Raw genomic sequence first — 21324 nt, 5'->3', positions numbered from 1 at the left:
ATGTGTTTAGGGTTCTTTTGTATTTTAGACCTGATATTTATGTTCTTTACAATTCTGGGAGATTAAAACAAGTAAAGAGGAAAGAAATGCTATTGTCCTCATCTATAGGTGTGGACAAGGGGACTTACAGATGCCAGTGACTGACACAGGTGACAAGCCAATGTGAGAACATACCTTTGCCTCACGTGGGGCTGGGGCCAGCCAAGTGGCACCAGGAGCACATTCGGATTGTTCTCTCTGAGTGTCTGGCACTCGGTTGTATACATATGGCAGGAGCTCCTGAACAGTTACTTAGGGGACTCTTCTATCCACCAGGTGATACAGACCAAAGAGGAAAATATATTTACCTCCCTGCCTCCCAGGTGCTTCCTGGAACAGCCACCTCCCCACTCCTGAAATGACAACAGAAAGGGAGGGAGTTTATCTGGGAGTTGGGCAGTGTCCTGGATCAACATGGCTTCAGGCAGAACTACCCTCTTCCCAGGGGCAGGCGTGGGAGGCTCCTCGTTCGTGGGCCAGCTTCATGGAAGTGCGCCCCTTACAGGTGCACAGGGCCCCGTGCTCAGAAGGGTTAATGGTTGGAGAATGCCCGGCTGTCTGTTGCTGTTTTTTAATTCTATTTTAAACAAGAGGCCCTGCGTTTTCAGTTTGCGCTGGGCCCTGCAAGTGATGGAGCCGTTCCGTTTGCCCAAGTTCTGCAGCTGTTGGGGGTGTGAGGCCTGCGTTCCTCACTGTCGTGCCTGCAGTCCTTGGGTCTGCCAGCTGACCTAGCTGCTGGGGAGGGGCCGCCAGGGGCCGCAGTCCCCGCTGCTTGTGGGGCTGGCATTTATGACAGCTGCACGTGGCAGCGTGGCGGCTGAGCAAGGCCAGATGGGGTTTCTAGAATGAGCACACACATTCCCTGGCTGCCACTCTCCTCCTCCCTCCCCCCAGCCCCATGCCCAGTCCCTCTTCACCTAGAAACACCATGTGCACCACGTGACCTTGATGACACAGGGCGAGGGGCCAGAAATTCTCCACCCGCAATAGGCAGGCGTCCCCCAACCCTGCCCTGAAGTTGACTCTATTCGTGCTTCCCTAGAGTTTGTTTTTGATGGATGAAGACAGAACTGTCCCAGGAATGAGGGCTGCGCTCCTGAGGGCTTCCTCTGGCCACAGCAGGTCCCGAGAGCACAGTCGAGTCCAGTGGTCCTTGGGGATGCAAGACCCCCCCCCCCAATTTACACACATACACACACCCACATTCATACCCTGCCAGAGAAGTCCTTGTCTGGGCATAAAGTTCAGCAGGAAAACAGCTGAGGAGTGAGGTCAGAATTATGGACTCCAATTGCAAAGCACCATGGGACTCCAGAGAAGGGAAATCAGTGGCTAGTGCCAACTTTGACACCTGAAACTCATGGTCTCCAAAGAAAATGTTAGAACTTCTATGTACATTCTCTAAATACTTTAAATTCTAGTTTGGGTTCTGTTTTTGAAATGCACAAAATGTAGTACCAGGGTTAGTGTGTGTGTGTGTGTGTGTAAACTGTACACTGTGTGTGTCTATAGATGTATTATGTACAGATGATATTTTAGTTTGCTAGTTCTGTTGTAACAAAGTACCACAAACTGAGTGGCTTAAACAATAGAAATGTATTGTCTCTCACAGCTCTGGAGGCTACAAGTCAAAGATCAAGGTGTCGGCAGGGTTGGTTCCATCTGAGGGCTGTGAGGAGGATCTGTTCCATGCCGCACCCTAGCTTTGTTGTTTTGTTTGTTTGTTTTTTGTATTTTTCTGAAGCTGGAAACAGGGAGAGACAGTCAGACAGACTCCCGCATGCGCCCGACCGGGATCCACCCGGCACGCCCACCAGGGGCGACGCTCTGCCCACCAGGGGGCGATGCTCTGCCCCTCCAGGGCGGTCGCTCTGTTGCGACCAGAGCCACTCCAGCGCCTGGGGCAGAGGCCGAGGAGCCATCCCCAGCGTCCAGGCCATCTTTGCTCCAATGGAGCCTCGCTGCGGGAGGGGAAGAGAGAGACAGAGAAGAAGGGGGGGGAGGGGGGGAGAAGCAGATGGGCACTTCTCCTGTGTGCCCTGGCCGGGAATCGAACCCAGGACTTCTGCACGCCAGGCCAACGCTCTACCACTGAGCCAACCGGCCAGGGCCGCACCCTAGCTTTGGTGGTTAGCTGGACATCTTTGGCATTTCTTGGCTTGTAGATGCATCACCCCAATCTCTGCCTTCATCCTTACATAGCGTTCTCCCTGTGTCTATGTGCAAATTTCCCTTTTTATAAATGAGACCAGTCATATTGGATTAGGGGCCCATCCTACTATGACCTCATCTTAATTAATTACATCTGCAATAACCTATTTCCAAATAATAGCACATTCTTAGGTATGGGTTAGGGACTTCAATATATGAACTGGGGGCAGGGGTGTGGGGGACATGATTTAACCCAGAACAGATGGTGTCAGCAGTGAAACAGCTGGAAAACCACTGGCTTAGCTAAGCTGTTTGCTCTCTGTGATCCACTAACCTTGACTGTGTGTGAGCCCAGCATCTCCGCATCTCATCAGCAGACCTTGGCCAATAGCATAGTCCTGATGAACAGCAGAGTGCCTGCCAGGGTTTGCTGGGCCCTGAGGCCTCCAGTCTGCTAGGAGGAGGAGAGTCCTGCGTCGGAGGTCAGGGCCCGCAGTGCCAGGCCCCGGAGGAGCACCCTGGGCCCTGCCTCTCTTCCCTGACGTGACACAGCAAGTCACTGTGAACAAAAGAAGTAGCACTCAGCAGTCACGAGTGAAAGGGTCCTGAGTCCGGCCACTCCAGTGATAGAGGTCAAGAGCTATGGCTTCTTGTGGCAGGAGTTTGGTTAGTCACAGGATTCTAGGATTTTAAAGTTGGTAGAGTGTCGCTCAGGGTTTCAGTTAGGGTTAGGGCCAGTGGCTGTTCGTTTTGTATTGCTGCGTAACAAATTATCCCCAGACAACACACTTAACTTCTTTTTTTTTTTTTTTTTTTTTTTACAGAGACACAGAGAGAGTCAGAGAGAGGGATAGACAGGGACAGACAGGAATGGAGAGATGAGAAGCATTAATCATTAGTTTTTCGTTGCGCATTGCGACACCTTAGTTGTTCATTGATTGCTTTCTCATATGTGCCCTGACCATGGGCCTTCAGCAGACCGAGCCAGTGACCTTGGATCCAAGCTGGTGAGCTTTGCTGAAACCAGATGAACCTGTGCTCAAGCTGGCGACCTCGGGGTCTTGAACCTGGGTCCTCCGCATCCCAGTACGACGCTCTATCCACTGCGCCACCGCCTGGTCAGGCCACACTTAACTTCTTATATCTTTGCTGGTCAGGAGTCTAGATTCAAACCAGCCCGACCTCTGTTTCCATGGTCTCTCCCGAGGTTACAGTCAAGGTATTGTCTTTGGCTGTGATCAGCTGTGGGAGGCTCTGCTTCCACGCTCACTCCTGTGGTTGGTGGGATTCAGTTCCTATGGGCTGTTGGGCTGGGGCCTCAGCTCCTCACTGGCTGTAGGCCAGATGCCACCTGCAGCTCCTGGCCACGTGGCCTCTCCAGCATGACAGTTTGCTTCATCAGAGCATGTAAACCAAGAAAGCAATAGAGAGTCTGCAAGACGGAAGTCAGTCTTTTGTAACCTGATCACAGAAGTGACATCCTATCACTTTTGCTGTATTCTAATTATTAGAAGCAAGTCACCAGGTCCAACCTACTCTCAAGGGAGTTGATTAATCAAGGGTATGGACAGTAGAAGGCAGGGGTTCTTGAGGGAACTGCTTACCATAGCAGCATATAATAGGAAACACAAGTAACTGATTTAAACAACACATAATAATTTTACTTCCAGTATAGATGCAGGCACCCCAGCGCTGGTGTAGGAGCTCTGTTGTCATCAGTGCTCCCGGCTCTTTCTGCTGTTCTCTTTGCCAGGCTTAATGAGTGTCTGCTATCCTCAGAGTTGCCTCATAGTCCAAGAGAGCTGTTGGAGCTCCAGACATCACATCCACACATTCCATGCAAGGAGAAAGTGGGAAGAGCAAAAGGCATGTGCTAGCATAGTCGATCCATTCAGGGTTTCCTACTCAAGACCTTCCTTTATATCTCATTGGCCTGTACTATCTCTGAGGGAGGCTGGGAAATGTAGTTTTTATCTGGGTACACTATCTCCCCACTATTATAAGGATTTTGTTAGTAAGGAAAAAGGAAAGGTTAGGTATTACAGATTAAGCTAGAAGTGTCTACCATTCTCATGGATCCATAATCTGCAAGTGGCAAAGTCAGCTTTGGGGTCCCACTGCATTATGTAGACCTTCTCCCAGTTCCTGGTCTCGGGGTGGGTGGGTGGCCTGTATGGGTAAAATAAGGGTCAAGCATTCAAGGGTGAAACATTGAATGAAGAATGGCTGACCAATGGTGGTGCAGTGGATAAAGCATCAACCCAGAACACTGGGGTCACTGGTGCGAAGCCCTGAAGTTGCCAGCTCTGAGCATGGACTTGTCAGCGCGGGGTCACTGGCCTGAGTGGGGGGTCGTCCACACGATCCCAGAGCTCACCAGCTTGAGGCCAAAGGTCGCTGTTATGAAAAGCCCAAGGTCGTTGGCTTAAACAAGGGAACACTGGCTTGGCCCTGGTCAAAGCACTTAAGAGAAGCAATCATGCACAACTAAAGTGAAAGCAGCTATGAGTTGATGCTTCTCATCTCCCTTCTTGTTTTTCTCTTGCTCTCTCTCTCTCTCTCTCAAAAGAGAAAATAAATAAAATAAAAATAAGAAAAGAGACATTGAATGAAGAAATATAATTTTGACTGGCTGAATTAATTTTCTTCCCTCATTTATTGAACATCCTTTTGCTGATTGTCCTCTATGAGGCAGCAGAAAAGGAGGAAGAAAAAGCCTCAAGGGGCTGATAGTGTCTGGGGGAAACAGACATGTAGAGTGAATACATTCAACAGATAATTCACTAGAAAGCCATTTATCAGGAGACGAGGCTTGCTGCCTGGGCCTCGAAGGGTTTATAGGAGTTGTCTGGCCAGAATGGGTCAGGGAAATAGCCCGTGTGCTGGCATGCCGATCCAGCCCCCTGGTGTAAAGGAGGGCCTTGCTGGAATGTTCTCTCTTCTCCACCCTGAGAAATTGGGCTCTTTAAGGTGAGGAGACCCAGTAGCCTGTGCAAGAGACAGGCCTGGACCTCAAGCAAGGCCTACAATGGGGCCTCTAGCACCGTCTGTTTCATTGCTTTTCCAACTTTTTCCAGTCCATTCTCTGGCTCCTGGATTCCTTAGACCTCCAGTGGGCACGCAACAAGCTTCAGGCCCTGGAACCATGGGCTGACATCCTACATAGTCAGGGAAACCCAGTTGGGGGTAGTGGGCAATGAGGGGAGGTCCTGGGCTCTTAACAGCATTCTAGATTTCTCCTGCTTGGTGACCTAAGGAATATCACAGGCATCCCCCTTGACTGACTTATGTTTTGATTGACTTATACATCACACAAGAACCATACAACTTAGCCTGTGAACTCCTGTTCATTCGTATTTAAGATTTCAGAGGCCTCAGAGTGCAGGAAGTTGGAAGTGTGTTGTTATTAGCAAGGAGGGAAGGTGTGGCAGGCACCTCTCAGCACTGGAATGGAGGTCGCACCATCTGAGGATGCCTGGATACGCCTGCAACCCGCCGCACCAGCACCATACAAAGGGCAGCAGGGCTTGCTGGGGGAAGCTGGGACTAAGCTCAGGGCAGGTACCATCCCTGCGCATTTGAACGTTTAGGATGGGAACTTGGGAACATATTTCCCTTTGATATTTTGCCAGCAGGGAGGTCTGTGGGATGGTGAGCTGGCATTGCCGTGTGGACAGGCAGGCTCCTCACTTACCCTCGTGGCCAAGGGGGAAACAGTTCTAGGGCAACACCCAGAGCAAGAAGGAGGGTCAGACCAGCAATGACAACAACAGTGCTATTGACTGAATGTACTGACACGTTCAACTGAAGTTAAAGTACTTTATGGAGATTACCTTCGGGGGGAGGGGCCTGCAACCACAGCCTTCCTCCTAGGAAATTGGGGGCAACTCCAGGGGTGCTCTCTTGTCCCACCTTTGGCCCTATAGAGTTCAGCAGATTCTAGATTAAGCGGTGACACACGGAGTGACGGGTAGACGGGACACTGCCCACCCAGCAGGGGCCCTGGTGCATTGCCAGAGCAGGGATTACCTCTGTGCCAGTCGGCTCATGGATGCGGAAGGGCCTCACAGAGTGGCAGTGTCCCTGCAGGAGGGGTGTGAGCAGACCGCTCTGTCAGCCTGGGCTGTGGCAGGTGCCTCACAGCGTGGGCGTGCCCTCGGGTGACCAGCTGCCTCAGACCTCGCCTTCTCAGTGGTCGGCAAACTCATTAGTCAACAGAGCCAAATATCAACAGTACAACGATTGAAATATCTTTTAAGAGCCAAAATTTTTAAACTTTAACTATATAGGTAGGTACATTATTATTATAACCTGCACGCCTGCACGTGGTATTTGTGGAAGAGCCACGCTCAAGGGGCCAAAGAGCCGCATGTGGCTCGCAAGCCACAGTTAGCCGACTACTGAACTAGGCGATAAACAAGCAGGAGAGACCCTGCAGCCAAACCTGTTTTTGCCTCTTAAAGTTTGGTTTATTTCTTGCTTATATAACAACATTACAAACCCGTTTTGGAAGGGGGGGAAAAGGAGGGAAATATAGAAAAAGTAGTTCTAATCCCACCTCCCAGAGATGTTGTAGGGTGTTTGTTGTCTGTAGTCGTGCAGCAGACTCCGAAGGCTGTTTGTCCCCTTCGGTGACTCTGTGCTGACTCAGGGCAGAGGCCACATCTCGGTCACTGGCTACCCAGGGTCTAGCACGGTGCCTGGCATACGCTGAGGAAGTGACCTGTATTTGTTCTGCTCTAAGTCTAGGGCAGAGCAGGATTGAAGGGCACAGGGTGAGGGGCACAGAAGAACATTTCTTTTGTGCTCTGTAAGACCAGTGTCCCCAGCTCTGTCCTTGGCCTGTCATTACAAAGCAGACAGGAGTGTTGGATACCTTTTTCTCCCTTGGACAGTACTGGATGAGCTGGACAGATTCATCATTACCTTTTGCAGCTGGCTAGTTCTTCCCTCCCCCTCCCAACCCCCCTCCCACAGTACTCCTGACCAGCCCTGGGTGGTCTCCTGTTCCATCAGTCCTGCTGCAGCCTGTGTCCTGTTAGTTACCCCTGGCAGTGGTGTGGTCCCGGTGAGACGGGACTCTGCCGACACCCGAGCTGCGCCCTCCTCACTCTCGGCAGCGTGGGGAGGGTGTTTCCATGGGCTGCTGTTCTTATACGTGTTGGGCAGGCGTGTTTCTGGTTTGGCTCTCGGGCTTAGGTCTTGCATTCCAGGAAGTATATTTCAGCTCTGCTCAAAGGCTTTCAGCCCATTCTTTATCCAGCTAGAGAGAAATTTGTAAAGTTTTTGTTGAAGCAAAGAGGACCTGGTCCTGTTAATCAGTGTTAATGTCAAGGGGCCAGCTCCGTAATCCCAGGCTCACAAGAGAAAAATGTGTTTTCCTGCCTTGACCCAGTGCCCGGGAACTCTGACACGCTGCCAGCGTGTGAGCGCCATGGTTAGTTATTACTGAGACTCAATTCCACAGCCTTCCGCGCTCTGGACGCTGCCTGCGTCCAGCAAACAGAAGCTTCTACCATCAGGCTCACAAGGGCGTTTCCAGGAGACCCTCGTAGGCGATGTGATGGGGACGGTGTCTCTCCAAGGGCTCGACCCTGAGAACACGCCAGGCCAGCCTCATCTGTAAACACGGCACAGTATTGTTGAGTGGCAGCCCGGGACCAGCCCATGGGGGGTGGAAATGCAGTCCCCCGGCAGCTCTGAACTAATGGTCCCTGAGATGGTGTTGGAATGACATTGCTCATCATCTGTTTTCACAGGACTGGTAGGACTAAGGTCGACTACATGTGTAGATAGATTAATCTTACTGTCATGACTGCTCTAAAATAGTTGTTTTGTTGTTTTGTTTTTAAGCAAGAAAATACAAAAGGAGCTTAGGGACGGCAGCCTCCTGGAGGCAGGGGAGGGAGCAGAAGAAACCACACTGGCTCAGATCTCAGCTCCCAGGGGTGCTGGTCCTGGCTCTGTGACACTCCAGGGGGGTGTCATGTCTCAGCTCTGTGCTCGTGTTTCCTCACCTTCATACGAGGGGTTGCCTTGCCCATTTCATGGTGGTTGTTTTCCTCCCACATGTGACTAGGTCTGAAGTCAGGGTGCATCTTACTATTGCTGGCTGCCAGCCACACGGCAGGTATGACACAGCCGTCACGGTCTGAGCAGGTGTGGACATGGTTCTGCTGTTCAGACTGTCAGGACCTCAGTTGAATTAGGTGTATTGTTGGTTATCCACATGTTCAGTGTAATTGTCATTCAAATGTCTTCCAAAAGATCTCACTATGATTTTTTTTTTTTTTTTTGTATTTTTCTGAAGCTGGAAACGGGGAGAGTCAGACAGACTCCCGCATGCGCCCGACCGGGATCCACCCGGCACGCCCACCAGGGGGCGACGCTCTGCCCACCAGGGGGCGACGCTCTGCCCCTCCGGGGCGTCGCTCTGTTGCGACCAGAGCCACTCTAGCACCTGGGGCAGAGGCCACAGAGCCATCCCCAGTGCCCGGGCCATCTTTGCTCCAATGGAGCCTCGCTGCGGGAGGGGAAGAGAGAGACAGAGAGGAAGGAGAGGGGGAGGGGTGGAGAAGCAGATGGGCGCTTCTCCTGTGTGCCCTGGCTGGGAATCGAACCCGGATCTTCTGCATGCCAGGCCGACACTCTACCACTGAGCCAACCGGCCAGGGCCTCATTATGATTTTTTATTGGCACCAAAAGTTATGATGTACACAGAAGAACATGGAACCAGTGGCGGAGCATTGATTTGGTATTAGGAAAACAAATATCCCCTGTTGGGGGAAAACTGCAGTCTCGTACTTGTTAAAGAATAAGAATTGCCAGTCTCATGCCTGCTAAGCAACACCAGTGCCAAAGACAGGAGAAATCCCCACATCCCTCAGAAGAGAGGGAAGGATCTCACAACCACATGAGGCTTGTGTGACCAGTGTCTGCATGCAGGACCGTCATAAAGACATTATGTCGTAGTTTAATCAGCCGCATTTTTTTCTTTGTGGCTCATAAAATAATGGTGGGTCTTATAATTGATGACTCTGTTTCCTAAGGTTTCTCTTGCTTCTTATATATATATTTGTGTTTTTCTGTCAGTTAGGGCAAGCTAATAAAAATAATGTTTTCAGTATTCCTCTCCTGTGTTGGTGCTCTGAGACCCATGGCCCTTGACTCATGATATCAATTGCCTGGTTACTTTCTTGCCTTTCCTGTTGGGTCTCTAGCACCTAACACCAAGCTTGAGTATGTGCTTGTTAAATGAATGGATGGATGGATGGTTGAGCCGCTCTAGGAGATGCAACCCCGTCTTTGGTGAGGCCACAGAACCCTTCTAGGGAGTTTGCGGAGATTTCTCCCAGATTCGGTGAGACCCTAGACTCAGGTTTTCAGGCTTTTTGTTGACTCATTGATAGTTTCCTGTGATTCTTACAAGCGCAGTGCTCTCTGGAGATGTCTCCAAGCTAATCAGCCAGAGATTCTGATACACTAAATTTTTCAACAACTTTATTGAGCTATTATTCATATACCATACAGTTCACCAATTTAAAGCATACTACTAATTGGTTTTCAGTATAATCATATATTCTCACAAAAATTAGGGGATATTTTATCGCTTCATATTCATTTTGAAATATCCCCTAATTTTTGTGAGCAGTGTATATGGACACCCACAGCCAGTTTTTTGGGAGGCCCCTTTCTGCCTTTTATCACCTCCTCCCTGTGTCTCAGCGGAGTGTGTAGAGGGCTGTGGGGCATTTCTCAGTTAATTATCTGCCAGTTAGTCACTCAGCTTGCTCCCTGTGGTTGTAGCCAGCGACAGACAGTGCCTGCTGTGTGCATGTGAAGAGGTTATCTGTTACCACCACACTACAGAGGGTGAAATGAACCTCAGGGAGGATAGGAATACAGACCCGGAGGATTGTGACGGACACCAAGGGTCCACCACCAGGTTGACTTTCTCCACAAGGCATTTGGCTGCATCTGGGAGTCCTTGCTGTAGCTGCCCCAGACTAGCTCCAAGGAGAAAGCTCCTAGGTCATAGAGGCCCAAGACGGGCGACTCCACGGGCCTCCCTCAGGTTGCCATGGGCCTTCCATCCACCTTCTGTACCTGTGCCAGGTCCTGAAAGTATATTAAGAGAAAGACAAAGCGATCCCTGCCCGCAAGCATGAATACTGCGGTGGGTTCCCCGTGGAGGTGACTTGGAACTCAGACTTTCTGACTGCCTCTTTCCCTAATTACTTGACCTCAGCATGTCCCGGAGAGAGACACTTGGGGAAGCCAGCCCCAGGACAACTACCATACCTGGTCTTCAACATGTCCTTGATCAACAGCTCTCATCTTTGGCTTGGCCACCTATCACTGGAGACCTCCGTAATTGGGACTCTGTTCTACAAGGTTGAAGATATACCTAGGAATGTTGTGGATAACTCCTGTCTGCCTTGGTTTTCTTTTCTTTTCTTTTTTTTTTTTTTTCTGAAGCTGGAAACAGGGAGAGACAGTCAGACAGACTCCCGCATGCGCCTGACCGGGATCCACCCGGCATGCCCACCAGGGGCGATGCTCTGCCCATCCTGGGCGTTGCCATGTTGCGACCAGAGCCACTCTAGCACCTGAGGCAGCGGCCACAGAGCCATCCCCAGCGCCCGGGCCATCTTTGCTCCAATGGAGCCTTGGCTGCGGGAGGGGAAGAGAGAGACAGAGAGGAAGGCGCGGCGGAGGGGTGGAGAAGCAAATGGGCGCTTCTCCTGTGTGCCCTGGCCGGGAATCGAACCCGGGTCCTCCGCACGCTAGGCCGACGCTCTACCGCTGAGCCAACCGGCCAGGGCCTGCCTTGGTTTTCTAATTTATACAATGGGGACAAAAATGGTACCTACATTATAGGACTATCTTGAATTAAATGAATATACACCAAGTATTTATCACATAATATATATTCAGCCAATGTTAGTTGTTATTATCTTTTATATATGGGGGGCATTTAAAATTCCGTTGGAAAAATAAGATATTAGAGGAAAATAGTTTGGAAATGGTCTGTGGGGAATACAGTATTGATGGCTTGCTTTCTTGCTTCAGTGAGGGTCAAAGGGCAGCTGTGCCTGGGGACCTCCAGCAAAGGTGGTAACAGCCACTCTAGGAATCAGGGGTCTGACCTTTTGTTTTTTGTGGGTTTTATACTCCTGACCTCTGGCTGTTTCGTTCTTTACCTCCCTGTGGTTCATAGAGAATTCAGGGAGAGCTCTAAGAGCCCTGGGCATCAGATGGGTTTGAGATTCCCCTGGTTGCTGTCTGGGGCCTCAGGCATTGTGTGTGACACACACAGGCTACTCAGCCAAAGAGGGGTCTCCCCAGCCTTACCGTATTAGCTGTTTCCACGGCTGTGTCACCCGTCTCTGCGCCCATCGGCAGCCGGAATACCACAGGGGACAGAGTGTCAGTTACCTGCTGGCCATTTTCTCACTCCAGGGAATCCACCATCAAATACTCACTGACTAACTGAAAGTGTGGTGGGCCCAGGTCTGGCTCCCAGGGGGTGAGGGAACGAGCGACGCATCCTTGGCCTCTACGAGCACATATTTTAGTTGAGGAAGGAGGCAGCCCCTCAGACTACTTCAGGACTGGGCTGCAGTGTGATCGGGACATTAAGAGGAGCAGTGGGACAGCCTGTGTATTTACTTGCTCCTCCCCCCCTCCCTGGAGATACACAGAAAGGGCACCCCTTTCCCTGGACAGAGCTTGGGGCTACCCTGCCTTCTGTGGTTGGCTGTTTTCTTTGCTTCTGGTGCAACCCAGTCCGCTCAAAGTGACACAGTCTTCTTATAATAGCTCTGTGGCTGTCTTCAACCAGTTAGCGTTGAGTCCTTCTAGGAACCTTCTTTTTCTTTGCAATGACTCTGCATATTTCTGCTTTGGACTATCATGTATTGATTTCACATTGTAACTACCAGGGAACAGCCCTTGTTCTTGATTTCCAAGTTCTTAAGGACACCCCTCAGTTTTGGTCTATGACTCACCTACAGTTACTTTCTTGTAGGATGACTCAAACTCAGATACCTGTGAGGGCCAGGCAGGTGACATGTGAGTGAGCACAGAGCAATGTGAGAATGATGGATGTGGGCAGTGGGGAGACATTAGGGAGTGCTGAGGTCTGTGGAGAACTGGAAATTGCATGTCCTGTCTGCAGGGGTCAGCACTGCTCAGCTGTAGCTGATGGCTGCAGTGTGGGAAGCTGGGCTGATGTTGCTGGATCTCCCAATTTTTTAAAAAAAATCAGAAGTGTGGATTTTTTAGTATGAAATCTTTGATTGAAATATGTTGGTTTAAATATTTTTGAAATACTGAACAGGCAAAACAAATGCACTGTGTTCCAGACGTGACCCCAAACGGCCATTTGCCGTCTCTGCCTCGTGATTACGCTCCTGTGCAGTCAGCCATCCAAGTCGGGGAGTGGGGGGGGGGGGCAGAGGTCAAAGACCCCATGAGCGGCTGCTTTGGGTGTGTGATGGGTGAAGGTCACTGAGCTGGAGTGGCCAGGGTGGTTCAGGGGGTGCACTTGAGCTGTCCTTGAGGATGAGGAGGGGAGAGAGAAAGGGTTCTCAAAGTGAGTCAACCCTGTCCTCCCAGCCATGGGACAGGCCTACAGGGTCACAGCCCTGCTGAGGTCAGGCTGTGTGGAACCTGGGACCCCCCTCAGAGTATTGGAAACTGCTCGATACTGTCACTGCTCCAGCTGGGCTCTCGTTCAGGAAGTTGTTGCCAGGAGAAAGAGAGCTGACTGGGGACCCTGGTTACCCCGAGAGACACTGGAGAGAGTGTCACCTGAGAAGGAAGCCCTCAGGCTTTGGGCCACCATGCTCAGAGGAGATCTCTGGGCTTAACCTTAGGTGCTCTCACAGGTACATTGCCAAGTTCAGAGCAGGTTACTGTTGGTTACCCCTCCCAGCATGCTCTGAGTTGGTTTTTACTCTTTGTCTGTCAACCCAGCTTTGAAGGCCAGTGGTGAGCCCACCTGTCTACTGCCAGGGTCCAACGAGGAGAGAGAATGAGTCCCCATGATGAGACTGAGGCCAATCCAGGACACACACAGTTCACAGTAGGGAGACATTAGGGAGTAGTGGGGTCTGTGGTTAGCTGGAGTTCAGAACCAGCAGTGACCAGTGATAGATAGAGTCTCCAAGGGGGATTCATGGAGAAGGTGTGTCTGCAGCTGGACACTGAAGGAAAGGGTGCAATTTGGAGAGGTGGGAGAGAATGTGGAAGACAGCATGGACATAGCAGGGGCAGTTGTGATGTCAGTTATAATCACAACCAGTAGCCGAGTGATTGCGGTATACCCAGTTGTGTTGAACACATTCTCATGCCTTATACCCAGTTGTGTTGAACACATTCTCATGCCTTCTCTCACTTAATCCTCACAACATCTTATGAGGGAGCACTTTTATCATCAGTCTCCTTTAAAGAGGAGGAAACAGGCTGCCTAAGGTCACAACGGTTGGCAGGGATTTAGCCATCATTGGAGCCAAGCATCAGAAACCATATCCACTGTGTTACCCTCTCTTAGGCGCCAGAGGCAGTGAGGAAGCCACCTGACTCCAGCCAGCTGTGTGGCTGGCTGGCCAGTAACCCTCCAGCTTTGATGTTTTATCGACCCTGTGTGGCTTCACCTGTGACTGACTGCCATGCCCCCTAGTGCCTACAGGGCACAGCCTACAGCAGGCACTCTGTACCTGTTGGGGTGAACTGCCTTGATGAGGCTCTTGAATGTGATGAGAAGATGTTCGAATCCTAGTTGTGGGATCGGGTGACCTTGGTGGCCGGTATGAAGAGGGGTTGGACAGGTCTACCCCCAGCACCCTTGGCTTTAACGTTCTAAGTGCTGGGAGAGACAGGGGGAGAGCCTGGGCCCAGCAGCAGCCGGTGGGTGCGCTGAGGAGGCCCGCTCTCAGGGAAGGAGTGTGTGGGGACGGGTGTGGGGAGGCCAGTCTGTCCTCCCTGGGCTTGGGATTGTTAGAGGTATAGGATGGAGCACGGCCTCAAGGTCCATGCAGTCTTGTCAAGACAAGATAAAAACCCATAAAAAATTCAAGAGCAGGACAAGAGCTGGGTAACAGCACAGGGGAAGATGAGGAGGTGTCGGGAGACAGCCGGTGCTCGGCGCCAAGGGAGCAGGCTGGGGTCAGGGCGGGAAGCCCTGGAGGCTGCCACGGGCAGAGCAGGCCTGGACGACAGGGATGCCGGGGACAAAGCGGGGGCTGGGCCTCCCAGAGTCCCCCGCCGAGCCTGCGGGCCTGTGTGCAGGCCCCACAGAGCCAGGTGGCTGCTGTGTCAGGGCTCTTCCTGTGAGTGGGCTTCCCCTCAGGAGCCCGGAATCTAGCGTGTCCCCTGGTGGGCTGTGAAGGATGCCACCCTCGCTCCGGCGGGGGGTACCTGCTCCCTCTCCCGGAGGCCGTCCTTCCCAGACCCCCTCGGGTGCCAGCCTCAGTGGGCACACTGAAGAAAGCAGGATTCACAGCATCTCTGTGCCTCTGGCCCACAGTGACCTGTCCCCCTCAGTGTGAAATCTGGTCCAGCTCCTCAGTCACTCCTGGAGGCTGTTCTCAGGAGAGAGTGCTGGGGCCCGGGGCCCGGGTGTCTTCTCTGTGGAAGTTCTGAAAGAATCACACGGCTTGGTCCTGGGCGCTGCCCAGAATGGAGGCTCAGTGGGGTGTGAGAGTCATGCAGTGAATTGGGTGTTGTCTGGTATTTAGGACTATCTGTCCTGTCATTGGTGGTAACTGGGGGAGGTGACTTAGCTCAGCAGGGTGTCTCCAGGGGTGGCAGATTGTTGAGGGGCTGGGAGTCCGGGGACCTGTGTCACAGGCCTGGCCCTGTCCCTAGGCAAGTCATTCCCCTTCTCCGGCCCCCTGTCCTCACCTGCACAATGAAGGGGCTGGATTCTCATACGACCGTTGAGGTCTTCCAGCCTACTCAGATTCTCCAACTTGTTTAGACCAGTTGGATGTGTCCAAGCCCCTAGCTTGGCATTGCAGGACTCAAGCAAGTGCTGTTCTGTGCGCTTGGTTCTGAGAGCCCAGGATGCAGGTGGGTGGCCCTGAGGTCCACCAACAAATAATAATTTTGCCCGTTGGGGTCCTGCCTGGCCCCACGCTGGTCATAAGATGGACGCTGCCTCTCTTCCAGGGAGCTGGCCCATGGGCCAGAGGGTCAGCCTGGAGAACCCAGACCAGGGTGAGCTGGCTGAATAATGGATTGAAGAGAGGGTGAGGTTTTCTAGATCTTGGCTATTCAAAGAGAGGTCCTGGCCAGCCGCAACACCCCCCTGGGAGCTAGTTGGAAATGCAGACTCTCAGGCCTTACCTCCAGTCCCTGAATCAGAATCCGCATTCTAACGAGCCCAGCTGTGATTCGTGCACCTGGAACTCTGGGATGCACTGCGCTGGGTCCCTTAAACTCTGAAGACCATGCCTAACAGAAAGAGATCGTTTTTCCATGTGTAAGTGAAACGAAAGTTCTGTGAAACAATCATTCCACTTACAATATGTGTCACTCACAGATATTTTCAATGTAGTTCTCTATTTTTAATGCTGAGGTCATGAGTTTTTTTACAACCCACTAAATCGCTGAGACCTGCAGTTTGAAAAACAGTACACACCTTGCTAACACCCTGTTGGATGTCTGAGTGGCAGAGGATTTCGCCGGTGTGTGCGTGAGGGCGTGTCAGAGATTTAGAGGACACCAGGATCCTGGACTCCTGAGACAGTAAATGTTGCCGGTCTCTGAGGTTGCCTCCCGCTCAAAGTGTCTCTGGTCTTCCCCACTTCCGGTGGTGGGAGGCCTGAGGCTCCTGGGTGTGGAGGTATCCGTGCAGTTGTGCTTTTCTCTGGCAAATGTTGATGTGTCTCAGAGTCCTCAGATCATCGCTGGCAGGAGCGGCCAAGCACAGGGCTCTGTTTGTCAGGGAACGGCATTGTCCCCAGTGTCCCATTTCTGCAGGAGGTGGAGCGTGGGCTGGACTTGGAGGGGTGGGTTGGCAGCAGACGTGGTGACGGGGGTTCCCATGGCTCCCTCGGGGAGAGCAGGGGCGTGCTCTGTTCCCAGGCAGCGTGGCCTCTTTCCTCCCACACTCCCAGCAGGCAGCCTGGCTGAGGCCTGGCCCCGCCCTGCCTGACCGCCTTGGTGCAGGCTCTGGTGAAAGTGTCCATTGCCAGCCCCGTGGAGAGCTGGGGAAGGGAGAGGGGACCGCCTGTGTGTAACTGGCTCACCAGGAGGCAGTTGCTGGAGGGGAGCCCCAGGGAGTGAGGCCTCTCTGCAGCAGGGGCAGGGGAAGGGGCTGTGGGAAGGGGCAGGGGAAGGGGCTGTGGGAAGGGGCAGGGGAAGGGGCTGTGGGAAGGGGCTGTGGGAAGGGTGGGGTGGTCGAGATTCAGCACAAGGTGAGCAGTGGTGACGTGAGCAATGCAAGGGTGGCGAGCTGGGCGCTGCTGCCCACCCACAGCTCAGTGCGCCACCCCAAGATCCCCAAGGCCTCTAAGCTCAAGCCCCGGGCAAGCCCCCTACACGATTGCTAGGCTCCCCTGGGGTCCAAGGGAGGCTGGGCCTCTTGCAGCCACCAAAAGCAAAAACAAAAACAAAAAAACAAACAAATGGAAAAAAACATGCAACGGGAAAGCAGGAATTGAGACCTTCCCAGGCTCTCTCTCTGAGCTCCCAGAAGGGCATGGTGCCCAGGTGAGCTGCGTGCTGCTGGACCAAGGGGAAGGGTCTGAGGAAGGCTGAGGGGCGCCTGCCGCCTCCTGTCAGGGCCTGAAGGGTGGGTTCCCTAGAGAAGGGCTGGTGGTGGAGAAGCAGAAGTGTCTCATCTGGTTTGCAGGTCACTGAATTTATCCTGGGAATTGTGGTAGGAGGTAATGCCTCCTAATCTCTTGGCTGTTCTTAAAGGGATTGGCTAAATTTACAGCTCCTAAAGCCATTCGTCGCTGGGGAGAGGGAAGGATGCTTGGGGCGGGGTTGGGGGGGAGGGGCTGGGGAGGCTCCGCTTGGGCTTTGCGCCTGGAGGCCTCCCTTTTCTTCCAGACCTCTAGCTCTGCTGGCAGCAGACTGCAAGGCGGGCAGGCCAGAGGGTGGGGGCAGGGACACTCCTGACCTCGGCAGGGAGCCCCACACTGTCAGCAGTACCTTTGCTGAGTGCTGGTTGCCAAGGAAGCCGTTCCACTCTGGGCAGAGGGCAGCAAGGGGCGGGGTCGCTGGGGTCTGGGTAGGGAGGACATGGGTGTGGACAAAGGCGCCTTTTCATCAAAGCACATGGGTGTCTTTGTTTCTGGCCTTAAAAATAGTCAGCCAGCCCCCCCCCCCCCCGGCTTTAGTGAAGGCATGGAGCAGGGTTGGCTGTTGCAGGGGGTGCCCTGGGCCCCTGGGGCCGAGGCCAGGACCCTGAGCAGCAGCAGGAGAGTGTGGGCCGCCCGCTCAGTGGACAGCCATAGGTGGGCCTAACTCCAGCCGGGCAGCACAGGCCAGAAGCACACCCTCTCTACTTCTTCTGCCGCTTCAGCCGCCTCTAAAGCTGTGCACACCCAGGTGCACCTCCTGCCTGCAAGCCCAGGGCTGCCTGCCCTTTACAGCAAAGAGCAGCCTCAGCGCTTTGCTGCTCCTGCTGCTTCCCTTTTTGTTCCTCCACATCCATCACCTGGTGGGGAGTGGGGGCGGGGCCGGGAGGGAGGGGGCGGGGCGGTTGGCTGCAGGGGCCGGTTCCTGGGATGGGGCCTCTGCGCGGCAGGGTTCTGCATTCTGGATGGATGGCGGCAGCCAAAGTGTCTCTCCTCTTCCATCCTCCTCTCACTTTTCTCTTCCTCTGGGCCCATCCCCCTCATCACTTTCACTGATCATTAAAACATAAGCTCCTCCTGCTGGCTCTCTGCTTAGCCAGCAGCCCAGCTGTTTGGGGACTTCCCATCCTGCTCTTGCTGTGAATGGGAAACTGAGCCAGGAGGGCATCTCAAAGCACAGGCAGGGAAAGAGCGGAACAAGCCCTCGAGGATAGAGTCCCTTTGTTTCCCTGTGTCTCCACCAGCCTGAGAGATCACTCTGTGCCTCGTCACTTTGTTTGCCTTAAACATAGGGCAGAACTTCTAGGTATGCACCCCGAAGAGTTAATAACAGACTCAAACAGATACGTGTACACCCATGTTTGTAGCAGTGTTACTCACAATAGACAAAGGAGGGAAACGACCCAAATGTCCATGGATGGATGAATGGGTGAACAAAATGTGGTCTACACAGATTCTCTATTATTGTACACAGTGTATTTATATTCAGCCATAGAAAGGCGTGAAATTCTGACACATGCTACAACTTGGGTGAACCTTGAGGACATTGTGATAAGTGACATAAGCCGGACACAAAAGAACAAATCCTGTATGATGCCACTTATACGAGGTGCCCAGCAGAGACAAATTCACGGAGACAGAAGGTAGAGCTATATAGTACCAGGGGCTGTGGGAGGAGGCATGAGGAGCTGATGTTTAATGGACACAGAGTTTCTGTTTGGGAAGATGACAAAGTCCTGGAGGTGGGTAGTGATGATGGTTACACAGCCATTGCGAACGGACTCAATGCCACTGAACTGCGCACTTGAAGGAGATTACAGCACTAAGTGCTATGTGCTATGTGTTCTACCACAACGGAAAACTGGGGGCGTGAGGGACCAAACATCCAGCCCGATGGCTGAGAGGATGGATGATGAGGACAGCACTCGCTCTCTCTGTTCCTTCTATTTCCTCTTGTAAAGAACTAAAAGGGGGGGGGGGGCTTTCTGCTGAACGAGGGACTTCTCGGCTCCTTGCTTGGGACATCTGTAATGAACCAGTGAGCCGAGAGACAGATTAGCCTGGTTTCGTCTCAGAAAGCAGAGTTGCTGGAAGCACCCCAGGTCCCTGCGTGGAGTGAGGTGGGAGGTGGGAGAGCCAGACAAAGGGGCTCATGGATCTTGGTCACCTCTGTGGGCAGCTGGGGCTCGACCCACCCGGACACGGTGAGGGACCGTGTTGACAGCATCTCAGAATTCTCATCCAACAGACCAAAAAAAAGAGTGTTTTCCCAAGCACGTTGGCTGCTCACACTCTCAGAATGCGGGTTCTGGGTGCCGGGTGGGTCCCAGCAGGTCCCCGCTGCCGGGTGGCAGTGGAGCCCCGTGGGCGGCGCGCAGGGTGCGGAGGTCAGGTGCGTTAAGGCCCCACTGCATGAATCTGATTGGGCAGCAGTGCCTGGAGCAGCGGGCAGCTGAGAGGATGTGACACAGAAGGGGCCCGAGACAAGTGTCCGGAGCAGCTGGCAGCTGAGAGGATGTGACACAGGAGGGACCCGAGACAGGTGTCCGGAGAGGGGGCACAATTCCGCAGGGTGGGAGTGGGTCTCAGCACCTGCCCCTTTCCTCAGTGGGCCAGTGTGGGGAAGGGCTCCCTCACACGGCTAAGGTATGGCCCCGGAGGGGCGCACGCGAGTCTGGAGAGCCCAGCAGAGTGAGACAGAGGCTGCTGCCAGAGGCAGAGCCAGGTACGCCACCCTCCTGGACAAGCTCCCTCCAAGTTCCTGCCAAGCCCGGTCCTCACCTGTGCCTGTGAAGGGCGCCAGGACGCCCAGGATAAGATCTGAAGTTCGAGGAATAATCGGCGTGGCCTCAGGCCCTGTCTTTCCCTGCAGGCGGCTCCTTTCAGTGCTCTGGACATCAATCTGATCGTGCCGCCGGCTGAGGCCACAGCCTGGCACGGCCCCGCCCTCCAGGGCCTGCATCTCCGCTACACAGCGAGAGACAGCGCTTGAATTCCCTGGGCAGCAGGGACCAGAGAAATGGGAGGCGTCCTGAGCACATAGGCAGGCTGCCCGGAGGTGGGTCTGCCGGTCTGGTCAGGAGGTTCTGTTGTTAGACTTCGGTGGAGTCCCTGGAACGCCCATCAGGTCACACAGGTTAGAGAAGGGCGTCATGCGCCTAAGCGTGCTGGCCAGGCAGCCTCCAGACCCTCCCAGACCACCCACCTGGCCTTTCACCTGTCATTAAAAGCAAGTCACCCTCCTACAGAGTGAACCTAGCATGTGGCCCAGGAACTGCACCATCCCAAGCCTGCAAAATTGTGCTTGTAACTCAAGGCCTGCAGGGTTCCACTAATTGAGGGGTAGTCTGGTGTCCAAAGAGAAGACATCTCTTTAGAAGGAAGTATTTTCTTGCAGGGTTTGTGTCTGAGGCCCTCCTCTATATCCTAACACTTGGGTCAGGGACATCGAAGCCTGCGATCTGTTTTATTCTGCTTTGTGGCAGGTTTTCTTATATCCAAGTTGAGGAATGGGGCTTGGGTGGTAGTCTGGGTCTGTTTTCTGCTTTTTCCCAGATGGTGAGGTCTAGGTATGGACTAAGATGAAACAGCGCACAAGTTACTATGGTGGTCCATTAGGTGAGTTCTCTGGGAACTCCCTAATTCCCTCTCCCTACACGGGAATTACAGCAGACGCGTCACAGGAAAGACGGCATGGTCTCCGCCTCTGGATTCATCTCACAGAACCTCGTTCTTTCTGTCCTGCAGCTCTGACCCAGGCCCAAGCCGGAGGGATGGAGAACTCGTCGGCAGCGTCAGCCTCCTCCGAAGCCGGGAGCAGCCGCTCCCAGGAGATCGAGGAGCTTGAGCGCTTCATCGACAGCTACGTGCTGGAGTACCAGGTGCAAGGGCTGCTGGCAGACAAGACGGAGGGTGACGGTGAGAGCGAGAAAACGCAGTCCCACGTCTCCAAGGTGAGTGCCCCCCGGGGAGGAGGCGGGAGAGAGGGGCCAGGACCTGTGCAGGTACAGGGCCTGGACAAACTCAAAGGGAGTGACAAGGGCACCCTAAGTCCAGACATCGTCTGGTTGCCTGGGCCTCGATTGCCGAGATGTGGATGGTCCCACCCACAGAGCACGGAGTCCATGCAGGAAGCCCCTCTTGGACTCACCTCTGTTCTGTCCTACCCCATTGAGCAAACATGCAATTAAAGAACTCGGATTTACGGCCCTGGTCGGTTGGCTCAGCGGTAGAGCGTCGGCCTGGCGTGCGGGGGATCCGGGTTCGATTCCCGGCCAGGGCACATAGGAGAAGCGCCCATTTGCTTCTCCACCCCCCC

General features: G+C 53.3%; 1 protein-coding gene across 6 annotated transcripts in view; it reads left to right on the top strand.

Moving 5' to 3' along the window:
- The window catches only part of CTIF (cap binding complex dependent translation initiation factor), a 274127-nt gene that overhangs the window by 48141 nt on the left and 204662 nt on the right, over window positions 1–21324 (top strand). For all 6 annotated transcript variants that reach the window (XM_066352400.1, XM_066352399.1, XM_066352398.1 and 3 more), the window contains exon 2: window positions 20754–20959. In XM_066352400.1, coding sequence (XP_066208497.1) covers window positions 20780–20959 — 180 coding nt within the window. In that variant the 5' untranslated portion in view covers window positions 20754–20779. The remainder of the gene's footprint in view (window positions 1–20753; window positions 20960–21324) is intronic.

This window comes from Saccopteryx leptura, chromosome 11 (genome assembly GCF_036850995.1).
Source record: "Saccopteryx leptura isolate mSacLep1 chromosome 11, mSacLep1_pri_phased_curated, whole genome shotgun sequence".
Lineage (NCBI taxonomy): Eukaryota > Metazoa > Chordata > Mammalia > Chiroptera > Emballonuridae > Saccopteryx > Saccopteryx leptura.
The sequence above is the reverse complement of the archived record's forward strand: the minus strand, read 5'-3'. Positions and strand labels throughout refer to the sequence as shown.